This window comes from Trachypithecus francoisi, unplaced genomic scaffold (genome assembly GCF_009764315.1).
Source record: "Trachypithecus francoisi isolate TF-2019V2 unplaced genomic scaffold, Tfra_2.0 Lachesis_group4, whole genome shotgun sequence".
Lineage (NCBI taxonomy): Eukaryota > Metazoa > Chordata > Mammalia > Primates > Cercopithecidae > Trachypithecus > Trachypithecus francoisi.
The window spans coordinates 72,337,693-72,358,030 of record NW_022681469.1 but is presented as its reverse complement, the minus strand read 5'-3'; the positions used below and the strand labels follow the sequence as shown (position 1 = coordinate 72,358,030).

At 40.4% G+C, this 20,338-nt stretch overlaps 1 protein-coding gene across 3 annotated transcripts in view; it reads left to right on the top strand.

Annotated features, from left to right (window-relative positions):
* The first annotated feature begins 1,522 nt into the window (after nt 1–1,522).
* The window catches only part of LOC117073642 (lanosterol 14-alpha demethylase), a 47,967-nt gene continuing 29,151 nt past the window's right edge, over nt 1,523–20,338 (top strand). For 2 of the 3 annotated variants that reach the window (XM_033194799.1, XM_033194798.1), the window contains exons 1-9: nt 1,602–2,343; nt 4,956–5,054; nt 7,814–7,990; nt 9,547–9,673; nt 10,751–10,925; nt 13,659–13,778; nt 14,194–14,389; nt 18,721–18,816; nt 20,124–20,292. In XM_033194799.1, the coding sequence (XP_033050690.1) occupies nt 2,155–2,343; nt 4,956–5,054; nt 7,814–7,990; nt 9,547–9,673; nt 10,751–10,925; nt 13,659–13,778; nt 14,194–14,389; nt 18,721–18,816; nt 20,124–20,292 (1,348 nt within the window). In that variant the 5' untranslated portion in view covers nt 1,602–2,154. The other variant, XM_033194800.1, reaches the window with a different exon arrangement.

The window sequence follows — 20,338 nt, the reverse complement described above, 5'->3', positions numbered from 1 at the left end:
AGGGATTACAGGTGTGAACCACCGTGTCCGTCCGGAAGGATGCAACTTTTAAGATGGTAGAATTATATGATCTGATGACTGATTAGATGAAGCATGGAGGAGGGCAACAGTGTGCACAGTGATGCCTTTTTTTTTTTCCTTTTTGAGATGGAGTCTTGCTCTGTCGCCCAGGCTGGAGTGCAGTGGCGCAATCTGGGCTCACTGCAAGCTCCGCCTCCCGGGTTCACGCCATTCTCCTGCCTCAGCCTCCTGAGTAGCTGGGACTACTACAGGCGCCCGCCACCGCGCCCGGCTAATTTTTTGTATTTTTAGTAGAGAGGGGGTTTCACCGTGGTCTCGATCTCCTGACCTCGTGATCCGCCCGCCTGGGCCTCCCAAAGTGCTGGGATTACAGGCGTGAGCCACCGCGCCCAGCCACAGCGATGCTTTTTAATCACAGGCATTATAGGAGGGACAGGTGGGTAGGAGGAGACAACGGGTTTAGTTTTGGATTTACTGACCGGAGATGAGTGTTAGCTATCTAGGTAGAGGTGTTCCGCAGGCAACTAGTGTTGCGAGATAAATCATAGACGGAAGAGACCGAGCAGGGTTCAGGAGAGCCTTTATTATTAAGGTGATCACCGGCTCAGTCGGACTAGGGTCCAGAAAGTCTGAGCCCCGAATAAAGGGATCAATCACCTTTTAAGCAGTTTGTGGCGGGAGTTACGTGCTGCAGGAAGCGTACTTGCAGAAGCAAGAACAAAGGCAGTTACTGTTTTACATTTGTTACACCTTACATCCTTGGGAATACCTGCTTTTGTAACACTTAACAGTTCTGTGACTTTACAGCAGCGCTAGGGAGGGAAGCAAGAACTCGCTGTGCCTCAAGGAATGTGAAACGATGGAACACAGATAAGACTCTCCGTGCACAGAGGAGAAATAAGCAGTTAATGTTCTCTCTTAACCCAGGCTTCGGGGGGGTGGGGGGTGATATATTACATTCTACCTCAAGGGAAAGGATATACTTCTTGATTAATATACAATTCATTAATTTTCCTTTCACTGGCTATTAATAATCATTCCCCCAGGGCCTTGCAGTTTTGTCTCATTCGCTGCTCTATCCCGCAGCTGAGCACAAAACCTAGTTCTTAACATTGATTAAATAAATCTGGTCAGGTGCTCCCGTGGGTGATCTGGAAGGAGTTAAATTTGGTAGTCATGGGAGACGCTTCTGTGAAGCCATAGGAGCGAAGGTTGTGACGGCAGGACAGAACTCAGCTTCAGAATCTTTCTGGCCGCTAAACCTTCAGAGTTAAGTGCCGTCCTTGGGGAATGCTGCCTCAAATGGCTCGCGACGTCCTACAATATCTACATTTATTTTGGAAAATCTGTTTCCGTAAAACCTAGCATACTTAATCACCAACTTTTGTTAACTTTATGGTGGCATATTAATACCTGTCAGGTTGATTTTAGTAGGAGTGGGACGGGGCTGACCTCACCGTCCCACCCTTCGGTATAAGGCCGGCGTCTTCACGATCTCGCTTTTCACAACCCCAGCCCCTGAGGGCTTATTTGGAGCTGTCGGAGTCCCCAGGACGTGGCCCCGGAGCAGGGTGAGGTGCCACAGTTCGAGGTGTCACAGTTCCCCGCGCCCGGACAGGGGGCGGTGCTCACGCCACAGGCTCGGCTGACGCGATGTAGGCCGAGATCACCTCAGGCGCTCGCGGTGCAATCACAGAGCGCGTCGTAGGCGGTCGAATTCGCCCTGAGATCCCTCCGCTCAGTGCCTTCAACGCCGTGTCCTGGTGCGCCGCACCCGGGCATACAAAAACGGGTCGCCCGCGATTCTCAGGGATTGATCGCCTCTTCAGCTAAGTGCTCTTCCGTTCCCGTACCACTGTGCCACAGGCGCAGCCCGCTTCCTCAGGTCCCCTATCCCGCGCAAGAAGACCACGGCTTCACAGAGTGTTATTTAAGGGGCGTGGCCAGCGGAACATCCCGCCCCATTCTGTGACGCACGAGGTGGCGCGCGTGGGACCCGAGGGGTGGGGCTGGGTTTAGTAGGAAACCTGGGGGCCGGGGCCGCCTGTGGACGACCATCTGCCAGCTTCTCTCGCTCCGTCGATTAGGAGGAGCGGTGGCGACCTCGGCCTTCAGTGTCTTCGGCAGAGTGAAATGGCGGCGGCGGCCGGGATGTTGCTGGGCTTGCTGCAGGCGGGTGGGTCGGTGCTGGGCCAGGCGATGGAGAAGGTGACAGGCGGCAACCTCCTGTCCATGCTGCTGATCGCCTGCGCCTTCACCCTCAGCTTGGTCTACCTGTTCCGTCTCGCAGCCGGCCACCTGGTCCAGCTGCCCGCAGGGGCGGTACGTACATTCTTTAGGGTCCGAGTGGGGCGCGTGCCGCAGCTGAGGCGGCCAAAGGGCTGGCGTGGGCGGCTTCGTGGCCCCGACTGGCTCAGTGCTCTGGCTGGAAGGCAACTGGGGGCGACTACAGCCATGCTTGGCGTGGCTGTGGTGGCAGGCGCGCTGGTGGCTGGAGTAGTGGCTGCGGCGGCGGCACTGCTGCTGGTGGCGCTGGCTGTGGCGCCCGCCGTTACCTTGTGATGGGAGGCGTTGCTGGCCTCCCCGGCTGTGTATCGGATCCTGGACGGGGTCGTGGTTGCGGCATTTGTGGTTGTAGCGGTGGCTGTACTGACCGCGGCAGTGGTGCTCCTAGTGGCGGTGGCTGGATTGGCGGCTGTGGGTTTGAACGACCCTGTGGTCGTTGGGGCCCTTGGTGGGGGTTTTGATGGCGATGCTGTTGGCAGCTGGCCCGTCATCCTGGAGGCTGCCCTGTGTGGTTCAGGGTTTTTTGGGCTATAGTAGTGCCCCATATTAAGGAGGATGTGTAGAGTGTGATAGTGGGAGTGACTGGAGTATGCTAAGGGCCTTCCTCCGATGCTAATAATATAACAGTTTCTCGGCCAGACGCGGTGGCTCATGCCTGCAATCCCAGCACTTTGGGAGGCCGAGGCGGGTGGATCGGGTGGATCACCTGAGGTCAGGAGTTCCAGACGAGCCAGGCCAATATGGTGAAACCCTATCTCTACTAAAATACAAAAAACAAAACAAAACAAAAATTAGCTGGATGTGGTGGTGCACGCCTGTGGTCCCAGCTGTCTGGGAAGCTGAGGCCCGAGAATCGCCTGAACCCAGGAGGCGGAGGTTGCGGTAAGCCGAGATCGCGCCACTGGACTCCAGCATTGGCGATAGCGTGAAACTCCGTCTCAGAAAAAAAAAAAAAATCATTTTCTCCAATTTAACAGCTTTATTAACCTAGTTTTCAACCTCCAAAATGTTATTTGATGGATGCACCCTTTACAGTCAGCAATAAGTAGTAGCTTTTGAAAACTATCCTTTTACTGACAATGCAATGTACAAACTTTTGGCCAAGTAGCTTTTAAAATAATTTTTGTTTGAACCATACCAGGCATAAGACAGTTATTTATTTATTTATTTATTTATTTCCTACACATGGGATTTTTAAGGAAGTGATATTTGTCTCTGGGAAGACAAAGTTACTTTTACTGTTTAAAGATAGTTCTGTTAGCTGAGGATTACTGTGAGGTTGTGGGGCTCCTTTCTGTTTGAGACCACCAGAGAATTGAGGAGTATTACCCTTTTTCATTATTGTAAGTTTGATTTTCGGGATACTTAATGTTGTAATCTGCAGGTCTCATTTTGTGGCATCTAAAGAACCTTTTATGAAGAATGCTAGAGTTCTTGCTAGAGCTGATCTACTCTCTAAAATCAGTGACTCTAGTTCACTTGCAGTGAGAGAAGCTGAGATGGATTGTTTACTGAGAAATAAATGTAGCTTCTTAAACATTTCCCTTTCTATACCACAAGTTACTGTTTGTTTTTTTGATACCTTCTTTAAACAAGTATCTGGGACTAAAATTGTGAGTAGTAGAAGAAGTAAGTAGTGAAGAAATAATATAGTGGGCCCTCTGGGGACACGAATTCCACATTTGGGAATTCAACCAAGTGTAGATCTAAAATACTTGGGGGAAAAACCCCAATACAAAATAACACAACAATAAAAAATAATACAAATAAAAAAACACAGTTTAACAACTATTTACATAGCCATTACATTGTATATGGTATTGTAAATAGTATAGAAATGGTTTAAGGTATATGAGAGGATGTGCATAGGTTATATGCAAATACCTTGCCATTTTATATAAGGGACTTGAGGATCCGTGGATACAAATCTGTGAGGGGGTCCTGGAACCAGTTCCCTACAAATGGCAAAAGACAACTGTAGTTTGACCTTTTTGTTTTTTTGCTATTAATGGTTAGAAAAGTTGCCTGGAGACACCAATAATAAATGGCCATTTTCTGGACAGTGTCCATCATTTAAAGTTACAGTGCCTTAGTGTTTATCTAGTCGTTTATTTTACACCTTGTTTTGAGTTTCTGTTCATTTCTGCAATAGCTACTCTCTTAAGGCATTTGCGATTTGGCTGTTCTCAAGTTACTTCTGATGCTTCCTTTTTTTTTGGAAACTTTTTTTTTAAACTCTTTTTTTTTTTTTGAAACGGAGTCTTACTCTGTCGCCCGGGCTGGAGTGCAGTGGCCGGATCTCAGCTCACTGCAAGCTCCGCCTCCCGGGTTTAACGCCATTCTCCTGCCTCAGCCTCCCGAGTAGCTGGGACTACAGGCGCCAGCCACCTCGCCCGGCTAGCTTTTTGTATTTTTTTTAGTAGAGACGGGGTTTCACCGTGTTAGCCAGGATGGTCTCAAACTCCTGACCTCGTGATCCGCCCGTCTCGGCCTCCCAAAGTGCTGGGATTACAGGCTTGAGCCACCGCGCCCGGCCTTTTTTTAAACTCTTAATAGCTATTTCGTTTAATAGTTTGGTCATGAAATGAAACTGGATTTCTCTCTTGAAATGAAGCGAGAACTGAATTTATTATTTTTTTCTCTTGTAGAAAAGTCCTCCATACATTTTCTCCCCGATTCCATTCCTTGGGCATGCCATAGCATTTGGGAAAAGTCCAGTTGAATTTCTAGAAAATGCATATGAGAAGGTAAGTCTTCCAAATAGAGGGGGAAAAAAACCAAACAAAAACTAGAGAAGTGCTTTTTAAACTTTTTTTAAAAAAAGTGGCAGAACATTTAAAAACATTGTAATTGTATATGTATCTTCAGTATGGGAAACAAAATGGAAACTGCTCTGGTTTAAGAGATGGTGTCTTACAGGTACCTATCGTTTTAGCTTTTCCCATGTCCTGGGGTCATCTTTGAGACACCATTGAGGAACCCTGTAGTTCTGGCAACTATGGTTTAAAAGCCACTGTTCTGAGTTTTCTATTCACTTATTGTTGTTAAAATTGATATTAATTAACCCTCATTTTTCTTTACCATGCATCTGTGGGATTTTCTAACCTGTTCTATACATCTTCTATGATTTCACTGTCCACTTGGATGACTCACATGACAGCATAGCTACTCAATTCTTTGCCCGTCTTCTCTCTAATGAGCTTTCCTGTGCCAGTTAAGCCATTTACTTCACAGTCTCACTTTGGACTTCTCACTCTTAACTGTTTCACCTTCATAGTATTAATTTAGATATCCTATTAATACTGTGATATACCTTCTCCTGGTTTGCTTGTGCAACTCCTTAAATTATAACTATTCTTTGACCTTGTTGGATCTTGCATTCCATTTACTTTCTCCTGATCCATCAGCCTTCATTCTTCACTTTCCTTTTTCCACTTTGGGTCCATGGCATGTCGTTTCCATTACACTCTTGCCAATACTATACTTTAAATTTCCTAAACCCTGCATCTTTTCATTGTGTTCAGCTGGCAGAAGTCACCCTCGGAGGCAGCCAGTTATTGTCTCCCTCAGCACCAGATTAGTTTCTTCTTGATTTTATGATTGCCTACCTTAATGATATTTGAACACTGCTCCACAGTCCTATTATGTTCTTGTGATTGGGCCTACTTTTCTGCTTATTACAATGACTAATTCAAACCTTCACTTTTCTAAACTTCTGAATCTTTCTACCTCTCCATTAAAGCAGATGATTTTTTCTCCTGTTTAGGAGACAATGATTAAAAACATTGATTTAGGAGACAATGATTAAAAACCATTTAAAGGAAACTTCCTCATTTTCTCAATTTCAAATATGCAAACCTACTTGTATTTATATAGTAATCCTATTCTCTTTTCTTCCTATCACAGTAATAATTATAAAACACTTACTTTATGCCAGTACTTAGTGCTTTACAAAGATGATCTCACTGAAGCTGCACAGAAACCCTTTCAGGTATATTTGTTTTATAGATGACGAAACTGAGAAGCAGAGAGGATATATAATTTCTTCTTGGATTCACTGCTAGACAGTGGCCAGCCAGGATTTACACATGGTCTGATTTCTGAGCCTATACTTTTATTAACGATAACAGTAATGGAAAACAAGTCATTAAGGTGCTAAGTAAGCCAAGGTACTCTTTTCTGCCCTGTATATAAAATTTGTATATAATTTTATATACAAATATATACAAGTATATAAAATTTGGCAGCAGCTCTGTGAAGAACTGCTATTATTATTATTACCGTTGTATAGGTGAGAGAAACTAAACACAGAGATATTAAGTTCTCTGACTATAGGACCAAAGTCATACAGCAAATAGGTGGAGGAGCTGGGATTTGAACACAGACAGTCTGGTTCACTGTGTTCTACCACTTTGATTTTATTACAACTATATTTTGCATCTTATTGGAGGCTGAACTTTCCATCCCTCTTTTGTCTTAGGAACTTTTTACTTTTATTTGTTTTCTCAGTGTATTGTTGACTTCTCTTTCAACGGCATCTTTCCTTTTTCTCTGAAAAATTCTTGTCACCCATTTAAAAACTTCCTTAAAATGGCTTGTGAGGCTCTGTGAGGTCTAGCACTGCCTCGTGCTCAACTCTCATCTTCTCCTTTCTCTTTCTCTTACCTTTAGAGCCTTTGTGTATGTTTAGCTACCAAACGAACTCCTCATTCTTCTGGTCTGAACCCAGTTGTCTTTTCCTCTGTTAGGTCTCCCTTTTTTAGATTCTCTCATCACAGAGTTGCTTTCCTTTCTGAATATTTGTCACATTTGCAGTTTTACGTTTGTTAATGTGATTATTTGATTAACTTGTATTTTTTCCAATAGACTAAGCTTGGTGAGTTGGGGTCAGTATTTTTGTTCATGATTATACCCCCAGAGTCTAGTCTTCAATAATAATCAGAAAACTGCAAGAGGAAGCATTTAACATCTAACCAAATTAATATAAAATAAAAAAATGAAGTCATTTAGTATAGGTGAGATAGTGCTAAAATAGATAGATAAACTTTTAGTGTCTTCACATAGCAGGTACTATAGAAAAGGTCAAAATCTTTGGTTAGTCTTGTAAAATTTGTTTTTAAACAAAGGAAAAGAAAAGTCTGTATTTTCAGAGGTGTTCATCACAGAATTAGCTGTAATAACTAAAGAAAACCCTGATGTCCAATAATTAAAGAGTAGTCAGTAAATTAACATTGTGATATTTATGTAGACAATAGAAAATATTGTCAATATAAACCGAAAAAAGCATAATTAACAGTTATATTTGTACTACATTTGCAACTAAATGAACATAATTATAAATTTGGACAAAGACAGGAAGGAGGAGTATGGCAAGATGAAAAGAATTGCTTTAAGGTTTATATATGTTTTTATTTTTTCAATAATGCATTGTTTTGTGATTTTAAAGTTATTGTCTTAGTGTTGCATGTTTTTTGTAACGTCACCATGTGTACTTTTCTCTTTTTAGTATGGACCTGTATTTAGTTTTACCATGGTAGGCAAGACATTTACTTACCTTCTGGGGAGTGATGCTGCTGCACTGCTTTTTAATAGTAAAAATGAAGACCTGAATGCAGAAGATGTCTACAGTCGCCTGACAACACCTGTGTTTGGGAAGGGAGTTGCATACGATGTGCCTAATCCAGTAGGTGACACTGTTATACCATGAACAAAGACAAATCTATACTTCAGTAGTTATAGCTAATAGTGAGACATGATACATTTAAAATGTAGAAATAGCCAGGCATGGTGGCTTATGTCTGTAATCCCAGCACTTTGGGAGGCTGAGGTGGGTGGATCACTTGAAGTCAGGAGTTCGAGACCAGCCTGGTCAACATGGCGAAACCCCGTCTCTACTAAAAATACAAAAATTAGCTGGGGCTGGTGGTGCATACCTGTAATCCCAGCTACTTGGGAGGCTGAGGCATGAGAATCGCTTGAACTTGGGAGGTGGAGGTTGCAGTGAGCTGTGCAGTGAGATCACACCACTGCACTTTAGCCTTGGCAACAGAGTGAGACTCTGTCTGAAAAACAAAAAACCACACCTACACACACACACACACACACACACACACACACACACCCATCCACCGACAAAAAAACCAACCAAACAAAAATATAATACAATGTAGAACTGGTTTATTCACTTGGTTCAAAAGTCTGAAGAAGGGCCGGGCGTGGTGGCTCAAGCCTGTAATCCCAGCACTTTGGGAGGCCGAGACGGGCGGATCACGACACGAGGTCAGGAGATCGAGACCATCCTGGCTAACACGGTGAAACCCCGTCTCTACTAAAAATACAAAAAAACTAGCCGGGCGAGGTGGCGGGCGCCTCTAGTCCCAGCTACTCGGGAGGCTGAGGCAGGAGAATGGCGTGAACCCGGGAGGTGGAGCTTGCAGTGAGCTGAGATCCGGCCACTGCACTCCAGCCTGGGCGACAGAGCAAGACTCCGTCTCAAAAAAAAAAAAAGTCTGAAGAATCGTGAGAAGAAAGGCCATGGATAACTGATAAGTAATGGGTATTTTGTTTTATAGTTGCTGTCATGGCTAAACAATATTAAAGGGCTTCCTGTATAAATAATGGAATCAGTGATAACTTAGCATATTGGGATTTAATATGAAAGGGTTATAAGACAATCCTGTTATTTCATCAAAAGGACTTCCTACCTACCCATTCCTGCCTGAAATTCTAACATAAGAGCTGTTTAGAGATTACTGACTTTAGAAGTCCTCTTTTAATGCAACTACTTCAGGTGTGGGGTACATCTATGTGTATGTTTTACCCTCAAAAGCCAAATATGAAATTGTTTTAAGTTGATATAGAACACAAATCAGACAATTGGCCCCAAAGCTTGGTGTGGGCTCTGGCTGTGAATGTAACACACATTAGCCAGTATCCTACTATAGCAGTTAAGAGTTAACATTAAATCTTATTTGTAGTGATGGGGAATGAGGGAATGAATGGTTCTCCTTGAGGCCAAAAAAGAGGGCCCTGGAAAATCCCTCTGCTCAGATATTCATTTAGACTCCATTCATTTAGAGTCATATATATTTATTCTTTTAGACTCTTAAAATGTAAATGCCCAAAGGGTTAAAACCACTAGTTGTGTTAGTGTTACATAGGTATAATAACCTAAATGGATTTCGTGATAAAACAAAAATGTGTTTTAGTGCTGTATCCCCTTTTTGAATTTTTTTGAAGGTTTTCTTGGAGCAGAAGAAAATGTTAAAAAGTGGCCTTAACATTGCCCACTTTAAACAGCATGTTTCTATAATTGAAAAAGAAACAAAGGAATACTTTCAGAGTTGGGGAGAAAGTGGAGAAAAAAGTAAGCAAAATGTTTTTTGTTTATCTTCACATTTCTACTTCTCTGTGAATAGAAAAGTAGAGTATATATATGTGTAGTGTATAAAAAACAAATTACAGTGTATGTAAAACTACCTTGGATTTATGGGAGGGATATGTAATGATTACCATGAAGTTGTAACTGAGAATCCAGCTTTTATACTGGGCTGCAGTTAAGTATTGCCTTCAGAGGCAATTGCTGTGCCCATAGTAGGAAGCAACATCTGCCCACAGGGCGGCAGGACCCAGGGCAGCAGGTCACTACATTCTGGGTCTGGCCTTTGGCCTCCATAAGAGGTCCAGAATCTTTGTTTTTGGTGTACTTAAGTTGATATGATATATATTCTAATCATATAAGAAATTGATGTATAAATTAGAATGCCAATGTAATAATGCATGTGAGACTTATAATTACAGCAGCAAGAAATCCAGAATATTTACTGATATTCTCTTTATTGACAAATATAATTGGAAAGCCAAATGATCATTGAAAGTTCATTTAGTGAATGTGGAATTAACAGGAAATTAATTGGATAATTTTTGTGAGTTGAATGTCATCAAATTATGCTTGCTTGGTGCATTTGTCTCCAGTGTTGGGATATACTAATTGGTGATTATAGTTTTCTTTTGTATATGACTAGTAATTCCATTTTAGTCCTGATCTTCCTACTTTTAACCTGGGAAATAATCTGATCTTTGGCTACTGTTCCTTGGGAAGTAACTTATTATTGTCATATGCACTATAAATAACAGTTTTCTGCTTTTGTTATTGTGACCTGAAAGTCAAATAACCACATTTATTCTTTTTATGATGAAGTGCTCATGAGTGAGGTTTTGAGATGTGTTTCTGGGATCTGTTTTGGCTGTTCAGAGGGACAGGGTACTTCCTATTGTTTGGTTTATTGCCCCTCTTTATAAGTTGTACATAGTCACATGTCTGTCTACAGACTTTTTTTGATAATATCAATAGGATCTTGTTTGTTATTGAGCTCTGTTTTTATTCTCAATTTTCTTTCACTTTTTGGAAATAGTAATGAGAATAATCTTTTTTTCTCCCTAGATGTGTTTGAAGCTCTTTCTGAGCTCATAATTTTAACAGCTAGCCATTGTTTGCATGGAAAGGAAATCAGAAGTCAACTCAATGAAAAGGTGGCACAGCTGTATGCAGATTTGGATGGAGGTTTCAGCCATGCAGCCTGGCTGTTACCAGGTTGGCTCCCTTTGCCTAGTTTCAGGTGTGGATAAAGAAGATACTACACTTGGTTATTTAACTTTGTATAATTATTGTAGTGTTGGTATGCTTTGCCTTAACAAAGATAAAAATTAAACAAGAAAAACATACAAAATGGGTAAGATTATGAGCCCCCTTTCTTCTATAAGAATTCAAGACAAGTTTTCTTTATATAGTGAGCTCATTTAAAGTAAGTTTCAGTTTATTACAAAGGTGACTTATTGTCTGTCTAGTCTAATATTTTATTCATGTTTTTGTTTTTGAGATGGGGTCTTGCTCTGTTGCCCTGGCTGTAGTGCAGTGGTGTGATCTCGGCTCACTGCAGTCTCTGCCTCCTCTGTTCAAGCGATTCTCCTACCTCATCCTCCCGAGGAGCTGGGACTACAGGCATGCGCCACCATGCCCAACTGATTTTTGTATTTTTAGTAGAGACAGGGTTTCATCATGTTGGCCAGGCTGGTTTCGAACTCCTGACCTCAGGTGATCCATCTGCCTCAGCGTCCCGAAGTGTTGGGATTACAAGCATGAGCCCCTGAGCCTAGCCTAGTTTAAAACCTGCTTACCTCACATATTCCTTATCCTCAGGAAAGTCTCTGAACTATACCTAAAAGTGATACAGCCCTTCTCTAAGCACTTGTTTGACATCTTTGGTGGCTTTTTATTTTATTGTGAAGTTTCTTTGTTTTGAATATTTGTGCCTTTATTTAATTTTCTGTTTCTTAAGGACAGGGACTGCCTCTGATATAAAGAAATATTGCTTTTAGGATGTGATCTGTAGCTTAGTGCTTAGTGTTTTGCGTATTAGTAGGCTTTCTATACTCTTGTTGATTCATTTGTGTTTAGGTGTTTAGGTGACAGATGGGAGGAGATAGATTGCTAGTCCCTTTTCCTTCTATTTCTGTCCCCTATATCTAGTTATAGATTAGAAGAGGGGTGGGAGTAAAAGGAAGAGCCAGGAGAGATTCTCGAAAGTTCTCTGGAACTCATCATACCTTATATTTGCAAGTAGTTTTGCAGTTTCAAAATGTTTTAATATATATTATATTAGAACACCCAGCACAACCCTGGGCCCATAGTGGGTTCTCCATAAATGTGCATTTTTTTTTTTTTTTTTTTGAGATGGAGTCTCACTCTGCTGTCCGGGCTGGAGTGCAGTGGTGCTATCTCGGCTCACTGCAAGCTCCACCTCCTGGGTTCATGCCATTCTCCTGGCTCAGCTTCCCGAGTAGCTGGGACTACAGGTGCCCGCCACCACACCTGGCTAATTTTTTTGTGTTATTAATAGAGACGAGGTTTCACTGTGTTGGCCAGGATGGTCTCGATCTCCTGACCTCATGATCCGCCTGCCTCGGCCTCCCAAAGTGCTGGAATTACAGGCATGAGCCACAGTGCCTGGCCCATAAATGTGCATTTCTGCCTGCCTGTTTCTACCTGCTGTGTCTGTTGGATGAAGTCAGAGCTTGTTATATTAAGCCCTTTACATTCTGGCCCAGCCTGTCTTTCTTTTACTCATATCGACTAATTTAACCAGATTATTCTATTCACCTTCTTAAACAGGCCTATGTTTTCCTGGTTTGACTGTATTCATACGGTTAAGCTCTAACCTCTTCTGTACACATGGTCTCAGTCGATTCTCAGTAACAGAATAACAGTCTTGTAAATGAAACAGTGTAGGAGTTTTTATTAGAAGGCTTGATTTAAGAGGGGGCTTGGGAGTCAGATTGCCTAGTTTAAAATTCAAGCTCCGGCCGGGCGCGGTGGCTCAAGCCTGTAATCCCAGCACTTTGGGAGGCCGAGACGGGCGGATCACGAGGTCAGGAGATCGAGACCATCCTGGCTAACACGGTGAAACCCCGTCTCTACTAAAAAATACAAAAAAAAAAAAAACTAGCCGGGCGAGGTGGCGGGCGCCTGTAGTCCCAGCTACTCAGGAGGCTGAGGCAGGAGAATGGCGTAAACCCGGGAGGCGGAGCTTGCAGTGAGCTGAGATCTGGCCACTGCACTCCAGTCCGGGCGACAGAGCGAGACTCCGCCTCAAAAAAAAAATAAAATAAAATAAAAAAAATAAATAAAATTCAAGCTCCAATGTTTGCTTTCTGTGTGATCTTATGCAGCTAGCTATAACTTGAGGTTAATGTATGTACCTCACAGGAAGATAAAAGTGAGTAATTCATGTAAAATACTTAACATGATACCTGCTACATAATGAACATATTATTTAAAGGTAAAATTTAGGAGTTGAAGTTTGTTTTCTGAATATGCTAGTATTTTCACCCCCTACAAAAAACTGTTGTATTAGAAAGTGAAAAGTAGAATCAGATTCCATAGAAGAACCAGAGTGACTCTCCTACTTTAAGACTTGATTTGGTATTAAAATTGGAATTTTATGTTAATTTAAGAGTATTCTACTTTCTGTTGAACTGGAAAATACTCCTGAAGGAATTTCTTCCTTGTTTTAGGCCTTTAGTTTGAACATAGGTAATATGTTAAGAATCTGAGATATATATGTTAAATAAAGCACAGTTCTTGCCCTTAGGGACTATGGACATTTTTAACAATGTAAGATTTTCATGACTTCCAATATGTTCCTGGTTCTGATTTTTTTGTCAATTATTTTAGAGTCATTAAAGTTGGTTAAATAAGGTGCTTTATGCTAGGTCCTGATTTTCAAAATGAATTTGATCCTAGAAGGTTATTTCTTTATTTAAAAAAAATCATCTTTATCTTTTAATTACAGACGCAGGGACAGAGCTCATCGGGAAATCAAGGATATTTTCTATAAGGCAATCCAGAAACGCAGACAGTCTCAAGAAAAAATTGATGACATTCTGCAAACTTTACTAGATGCTACATACAAGTAAGTGCTATTCAGATAACATATTAAGCTGAACCAGGAAATTACACATTAAAACACAATTAAGTAATATTTCCAGTTAAAAAACAGTGTTGCTGGCAAAATAAGTTGGTAGCTATGATCCTTGGACTTTTTAAATTGTTGAGACGTAAACTATCGGCATCTGTATCTTACTGTAATCCCAGTGACTGGGTATGGTAAAAGTTTGCTGATGAACTATAATGGAGTCTTGTGTAATCAAAATCGTTTTGTGCTGGTCTATCTCTTCCCTAAGATAAAAAAATTCTGACTTGTGATAGTCAAATATAAGAGACTATTATACCTGAAAAATATATTCATTATGACACTTTATTTAAAGGTTGAGGCATGAAATGTATCTGCCAAAATGTTAAATTTGTGTGTTTGGTTCATTCCTTAGGGATGGGCGTCCTTTGACTGACGATGAAGTAGCAGGGATGCTTATTGGACTACTCTTGGCAGGGCAGCATACATCCTCAACTACTAGTGCTTGGATGGGCTTCTTTTTGGCCAGAGACAAAACACTTCAAGAAAAATGTTATTTAGAACAGAAAACAGTCTGTGGAGAGAATCTGCCTCCTTTAACTTATGACCAGGTTTGTTGGATTTTTCAGTTTCATTGCTGCCTTATGACTTTGAGTATCTGTGGCTAATTTTTGAAAGGGACAATTCAAGATTTTCTATGTACTATAGCTTAAACTGATCAGCTTCTCTATTTTTAGCAAATTCCCCATAACCTTACCTAAAATATCTTAATGTTATTGCTTCTTGCCATAACATGAGCAGAGACTTCTAAAAGTAGTAATGAGGACTAGATATTTACAAACACTATATGCAGCTTGCTGGGGTGGAAAGGAAGAGAGGACAACTCACTGCACAACCTGACATTCCATCTTGGAAGCAAACCTTGTTGATATCATCTTCCTGTTATCTTTTGTGTTTTTGGTCCTATATTAATATGGTGTATTACACTGATTTTCAGATGTTAATTGTATTCCTGGGATAAATCCTACTTTGTCATGGTGCATAGTTCTTTTTATATGTTACTGCATTCAGTTTGCTGGTGTTTTGTTGAGGATTTTTGCATCCATATTCATAAGGGATATTGATCTCTAGTTTCACTGTGATGTCTTTGGCTGGTTTTGATATCAGGATCATTCTGGTCTCATAGAATGAATTTGGAAGTATTCTTTTTTCTTCTGATTTTTGGAAGAGTTTGTGGATGATTGGTGTCAATCCTTTTTTTACATATTTGCTAAAAGTCAGTGAAATCATCTAGGTCTGTGCTTTTCTTTCTGGGAAGACTTTACTCACTAATTCAATTTATTTGTGACAGATTTATTCAGATATTCCATTTCTTCTTATGTCAGTTTCAGTAGTTTATATCTCTAGGAATTTGTCCATTTCATCTAGGTTACCTAATTTGTTGGCATACAGTTGTTCAGAGTATTCTCATAATCCCTTTTATTTCTGTAAGTTCAGTATTGATATCTCAACACTCATTCTTGTTTTTAGTAACTTTTAAAATAACAGCTTAATTGATATATTTACATACCATAAATCCATCCATTTAAAATCTACACTTTGTGGTTTTTAGCATATTCAGAGTTGGGAAACCATCATCATAATTTAATTTTAGAACATTTACGTCACTCCCAAAGGAGAGCCAGTACCCATTAGCAGACATGCTTCATTATTCCTGACTCCTGCCCCTGGCAACCATTAATCTCTTTTTGCCTCTATGAGTTTGCCTATTCTGGATATTTCATATAAATTGGATCATACAATATGTAGTGTTTTGTGACTAGCTTGTTTCACTTAGCATGTTACCAGGGTTCATCCATGTTGTAGCATGTATCATTACTTCAGTCTTTGTTATTACCAATAATACTTCATTATATGGATATACCACATTTTGTTTATTCATCAGTTGATGGACATTTGGGTTGTTTCCACCTTTTAAATTATTATGAATAATGCCGCTCTAAACATTTTTGTATACTGTATATTTGTATTTGTATACTGATTTTATGTGGACATGTGTTTTCAATTTTGTGGGGGTCATACCTAGGAGTAGAATTGCTGGGTCATAAGATAACTTTGAAGAACTGCCACACTGTTTTTAAAAGTGGCTGCACCACTTTCAAATCTCAATAAACAGTGTATGTTGGTCCTGACTTCACCCCCTCACCAAACTTGTTAACTTGATTTTTTTGTTATAGTAGGTGTGAAGTGGTACTTTTTTTTGTTTGTTTTTGTTTTTTTGAGACAGAGTCTTGGTGAGATGCCCAGACTTGAGTGCAATGGCACCATCTTGGCTCACTGCAACCTCAGCTTCCCGGGTTCAAGCTATTTTCCTGCCTCAGCCTCCCAAGTAGCTGGGTGCACACCACCACACCTGGCTAATTTTTGTATTTTTAGTAGAGATGAGGTTTCACCATATTGGCCAGGCTGGTCTCGAACTCCTGACCTCAAGTCATGCGCCTGCCTTGGCCTCCCAAAGTGCCGGGATTACAGGCGTGAACCACCGTGCCCAGTTGGTATTTTGTTTTGATTTTTCATTTTCCTGGTGACTAGTGATGTTGAATGTCTTATGATGTGCTCTTTGGCTTTGGTATATCTTCTTTGGAGAAATGTCTGCTCACATCCTGTTCCCATTTTTAAAATGAGTTGTCTTTTTATTATTGAGTTGTAAGAGTTCATGTATTTTTTTTTTAATGTGCTTTTGGTGTCGGAGAAACCAGTACCTAATCAAAGTGTATGCAGATTTATTTCTGTGTATTCTTCTTAGTGTTTTGTAGTTTCATATCTTACATTTAGGTCTTTGATCGGTTTTGAATTAATTTATGTATATGGTGTGAGGTTATCATTCTTTTGCATGTGGTTATCCAGTTGTCCCACACTGTTTGTTGAAAAGACTATTTTTTCTGCGTTGAATTGTCTTTGTAAAAAATTCTATTATAGCCAGGCGCAGTGGCACATGCCTGTATTCTCAGCTACTGAGAAGCTGAGATGGGAAGGTCACTTGAGCCCAGGACTTGGGGTCCAGCCTGGGCAACATAGTGAGACCCTGTCTGTAAAAAAAAAAATGTTTTAAAAAGCCTCTTGACCATAAATTTAAGGCTTTATTTCTGGACTCAGTTCTATTCCATTGATATGTTTAATCTGGTGCCATTACAGTAGTTTTGTAATAAGTTTTGAATTCGGGAGTGTGAGTCCTCTGACTTTGTCCTTTTCAAGGCTGTTTATCTACTCTAGTCCCTTTAATTTCCATATGAATTTTGGGGTCAGTGTGTCAATTTCTGCAAAGAAGCTAACTGAGATTTTTGACAATGTTTGCATTGTATTGCTATGTTAATTTGGGAGCATTGCTATCTTAACAATTTCAGTCTTTACATCTGTGAACATGGGATGTCTTTCTATTATTTTAGTTCTTTAATTTCTTTCAACAGTGTTTTGCAGTTTTTGGTGCACAATGTTTAAACTTCTCTTATTAAATGTATTCTTAAATATTTTATTATTATTATTATTTTGATGTTATTCTTTCTTCTGCCAGTTCAAATCTGCTGTTGATTCCCTTGGGTGAATTTTTCATTTCGGTTCTCATACTTCTCAGTTCTTGAATTTCTATTTGGTTTTCTAAAAAAAAAATTGTTGATATTCTCTATTTTACTAGTGATAATTAGGCATATTTTACTATAATTCTTTGAACCCATTTATAATAGTTGATTTAAATCATTATCTAGTAAGTCCAATGTCTGGGCTTCTTCGTTTCTATTAAACTGCTTTCTTTTTCTATGCACTGGCCATACTTTCCTGTTTTGGTGTGTTTTTTGTAAGCTTTTGTTGAAAACTACATTTAAAATAATGTAACTGGGGAAATCAGATGCCCTCCTCCCTGGATTTATTGTTGCTGGCTTTTTGTTATTGTTACTGCTGCTGCTGTTTGTTTACTGCCTTTCTTGGATTAATTATGTCATTCTTTGTTTAGTGAAGTCTTTGAAATCTCTGCTTACTTTAGTGGGCATCTGATATTTGGACAGAGATTTACTGAGGTGCTTTGAACAGCCAGTCTCCTAGCTTTCGCTGAAAGGCTCTGTGTGTGTGTGTTAGGGGATGTTATTAACACTCCAACAGGCAGTTACAAGTCTGCCTTCACTACCTGTCTACACAGGTCAGCCAGAGGTAAAAGATTACAGCCTCTTAGATCTTACCTGGGCATGTGCATGGTCTTATACATATGTGTGGCCTTCAAGATCCTCTTATGTTGGAACTTTTCAAAGTCTCCTGTGGACATCTTATTCTCCAGTTTTCCCTTTTTAACTTCTTGTTCTGTCTCTTAGCACCAATTGATATCACCATCTCTGGTGCCTTCAGTGTTAAACAATTTTTGCTAATTATTTTTGGAAAATTTGCTCTGGCTCCTCTTATACTTGTTAGGCTTCTGGCTTTCACAGCTGCTATAGTTGCCATGCTATTGGTTTCCGGGGCTACCATGGATTTGGGGAGAGGAGGATGAGAGAAATACAGCTTCCACTACCACAAAGCTTACTCTTCTTACCAAGATTCAGATTTATTTTTCTTGAATTAACTCTCCTTACATTGTTGCAAGCCTTTGGTTAATCTTCCAGAATTTTGAAAAAGTTGACATTGAGATTTTTGCTACTGTTTTCATTTTTTGGAGGAGTGAATTTTGTAGGTTCTTACTTCATTCTTCAGGGGGGATCACATTTCTTTCTGTTACCTTGCTCTCCTTTTTCACCTTGAACAGTGGTAGAGCATGATAATCCCAGCCATCCTGAACCAGTTACCTCTGTACTTTTAGCTGGAATGCAAGCTGTCTTGTACTAACCAAGATGTTAAACTAATTTTTTATACTGTTGAAGTATGTTATTTATAACAATCAGGAAATGCTTTCTCATTTTAGCTCAAGGATCTAAATTTACTTGATCGCTGTATAAAAGAAACATTAAGACTTAGACCTCCTATAATGATCATGATGAGAATGGCCAGAACTCCTCAGGTGAGTATCTTGGCTACATCTTCCCCTCTATACCCCCGGTTTTTATTTATCAAAAAGAGGAAATAACTGGGTGTGGTGGTTCACACCTGTAATCTCAATACGTTGGGAGGCTGAGGTGGGAGGATCACTTGAGGCCAGAATTTGAGACCAGCCTGGTTTGAGACCAACATAGTGAGACCGACCTCATCTCTACAAATTTTTTTCTAAAAATTAGCTGGCCAGAATTGCACATGCTTGTGGTCCCAGCTACTCAGGAGGCTTATGTGGGTAGATTGCTTGAGCCTGGGAGGTTGAAACTGCAGTGATCCATAATCACACCACTGCACTGCTGCCTGGGCAACAGAGCAAGACCTTGTCTCAAAAAAAAGGAAAAGAGGAAGTAGAGTAGCATAAAATAGATTTTTTTTAAATTAAAAAAGTAGAATAATCATTTCTACCTAACTTCAGTTTTATATATTCTAAAAACATATTTTTAACATAATTGTAGATAGAATACATGCTAATCTTTTTTTTTTTTTTTTTTTTTTAAAGATGGGGTTTCTCTCGTTGCCCAGGCTGGAGTGCAATGGCGCAATCTCGGCTTACCACAACCTCCTCCTCCTGGGTTCAAGTGATTCTCTTGCCTCAGCCTCCCGAGTAGCTGAGATTACAGGGGCATGCCACCACACCTGGCTGATTTTTTGTATTTTTAGTGGAGACAGGATTTCTCCATTTTGGTCAGGCTGGTCTCAAACTCCTGACCTCAGGTGATCCACCCACCTTGGCCTCCCAAAATGCTGGGATTACAGGCGTGAGCCACCGCGCCCGGCCTACATGCTAATATTTAATGCTAATCATGCTCTGCATTTTTCTTTAACAATTGGGGTTTTAAAAATGAAAGTACATATTTTTCTTGGTTTTAAAAATAACATTTTGTTGTAAAAAAATTGTTAGTATGAAGTGTACAAATTGGATAGTGAAAGTCTCTCTGAAATTCAAATCCTACCTCCAAGGCATTATGGGTTTGATTTGTGTACTGTGTACTTCCAACCTAACGCTGGCTCACTGGAAATCATCTTGAGTTAAAATAATTTTTAGTTTGCCTATTATCAAGCCAGTTTTTAAATATATGTACAGATGGTTCTTGATTTATGGTGATTCAACTTATAATTTTTTGACTTTATGATGGATTTATCAGGATGTAAACCTATCATAAGTCAAGGAGCATCTGAGTATCCATGTATATTCATGCTTTATTACACAATTATCTGATTATTTGGCAGCACATTTTAAAATTCTCTAATGAAATGTGTGGCTTTTGTTTATAGACTGTGGCAGGGTATACCATTCCTCCAGGACATCAGGTGTGTGTTTCTCCCACTGTCAATCAAAGACTTAAAGACTCATGGGTAGAACGCCTGGACTTTAATCCTGATCGCTACTTACAGGATAACCCAGCATCAGGGGAAAAGTTTGCCTATGTGCCATTTGGAGCTGGTGAGATGATTATATTTTATATTGGAAATGTTTGTTCTGATAACAT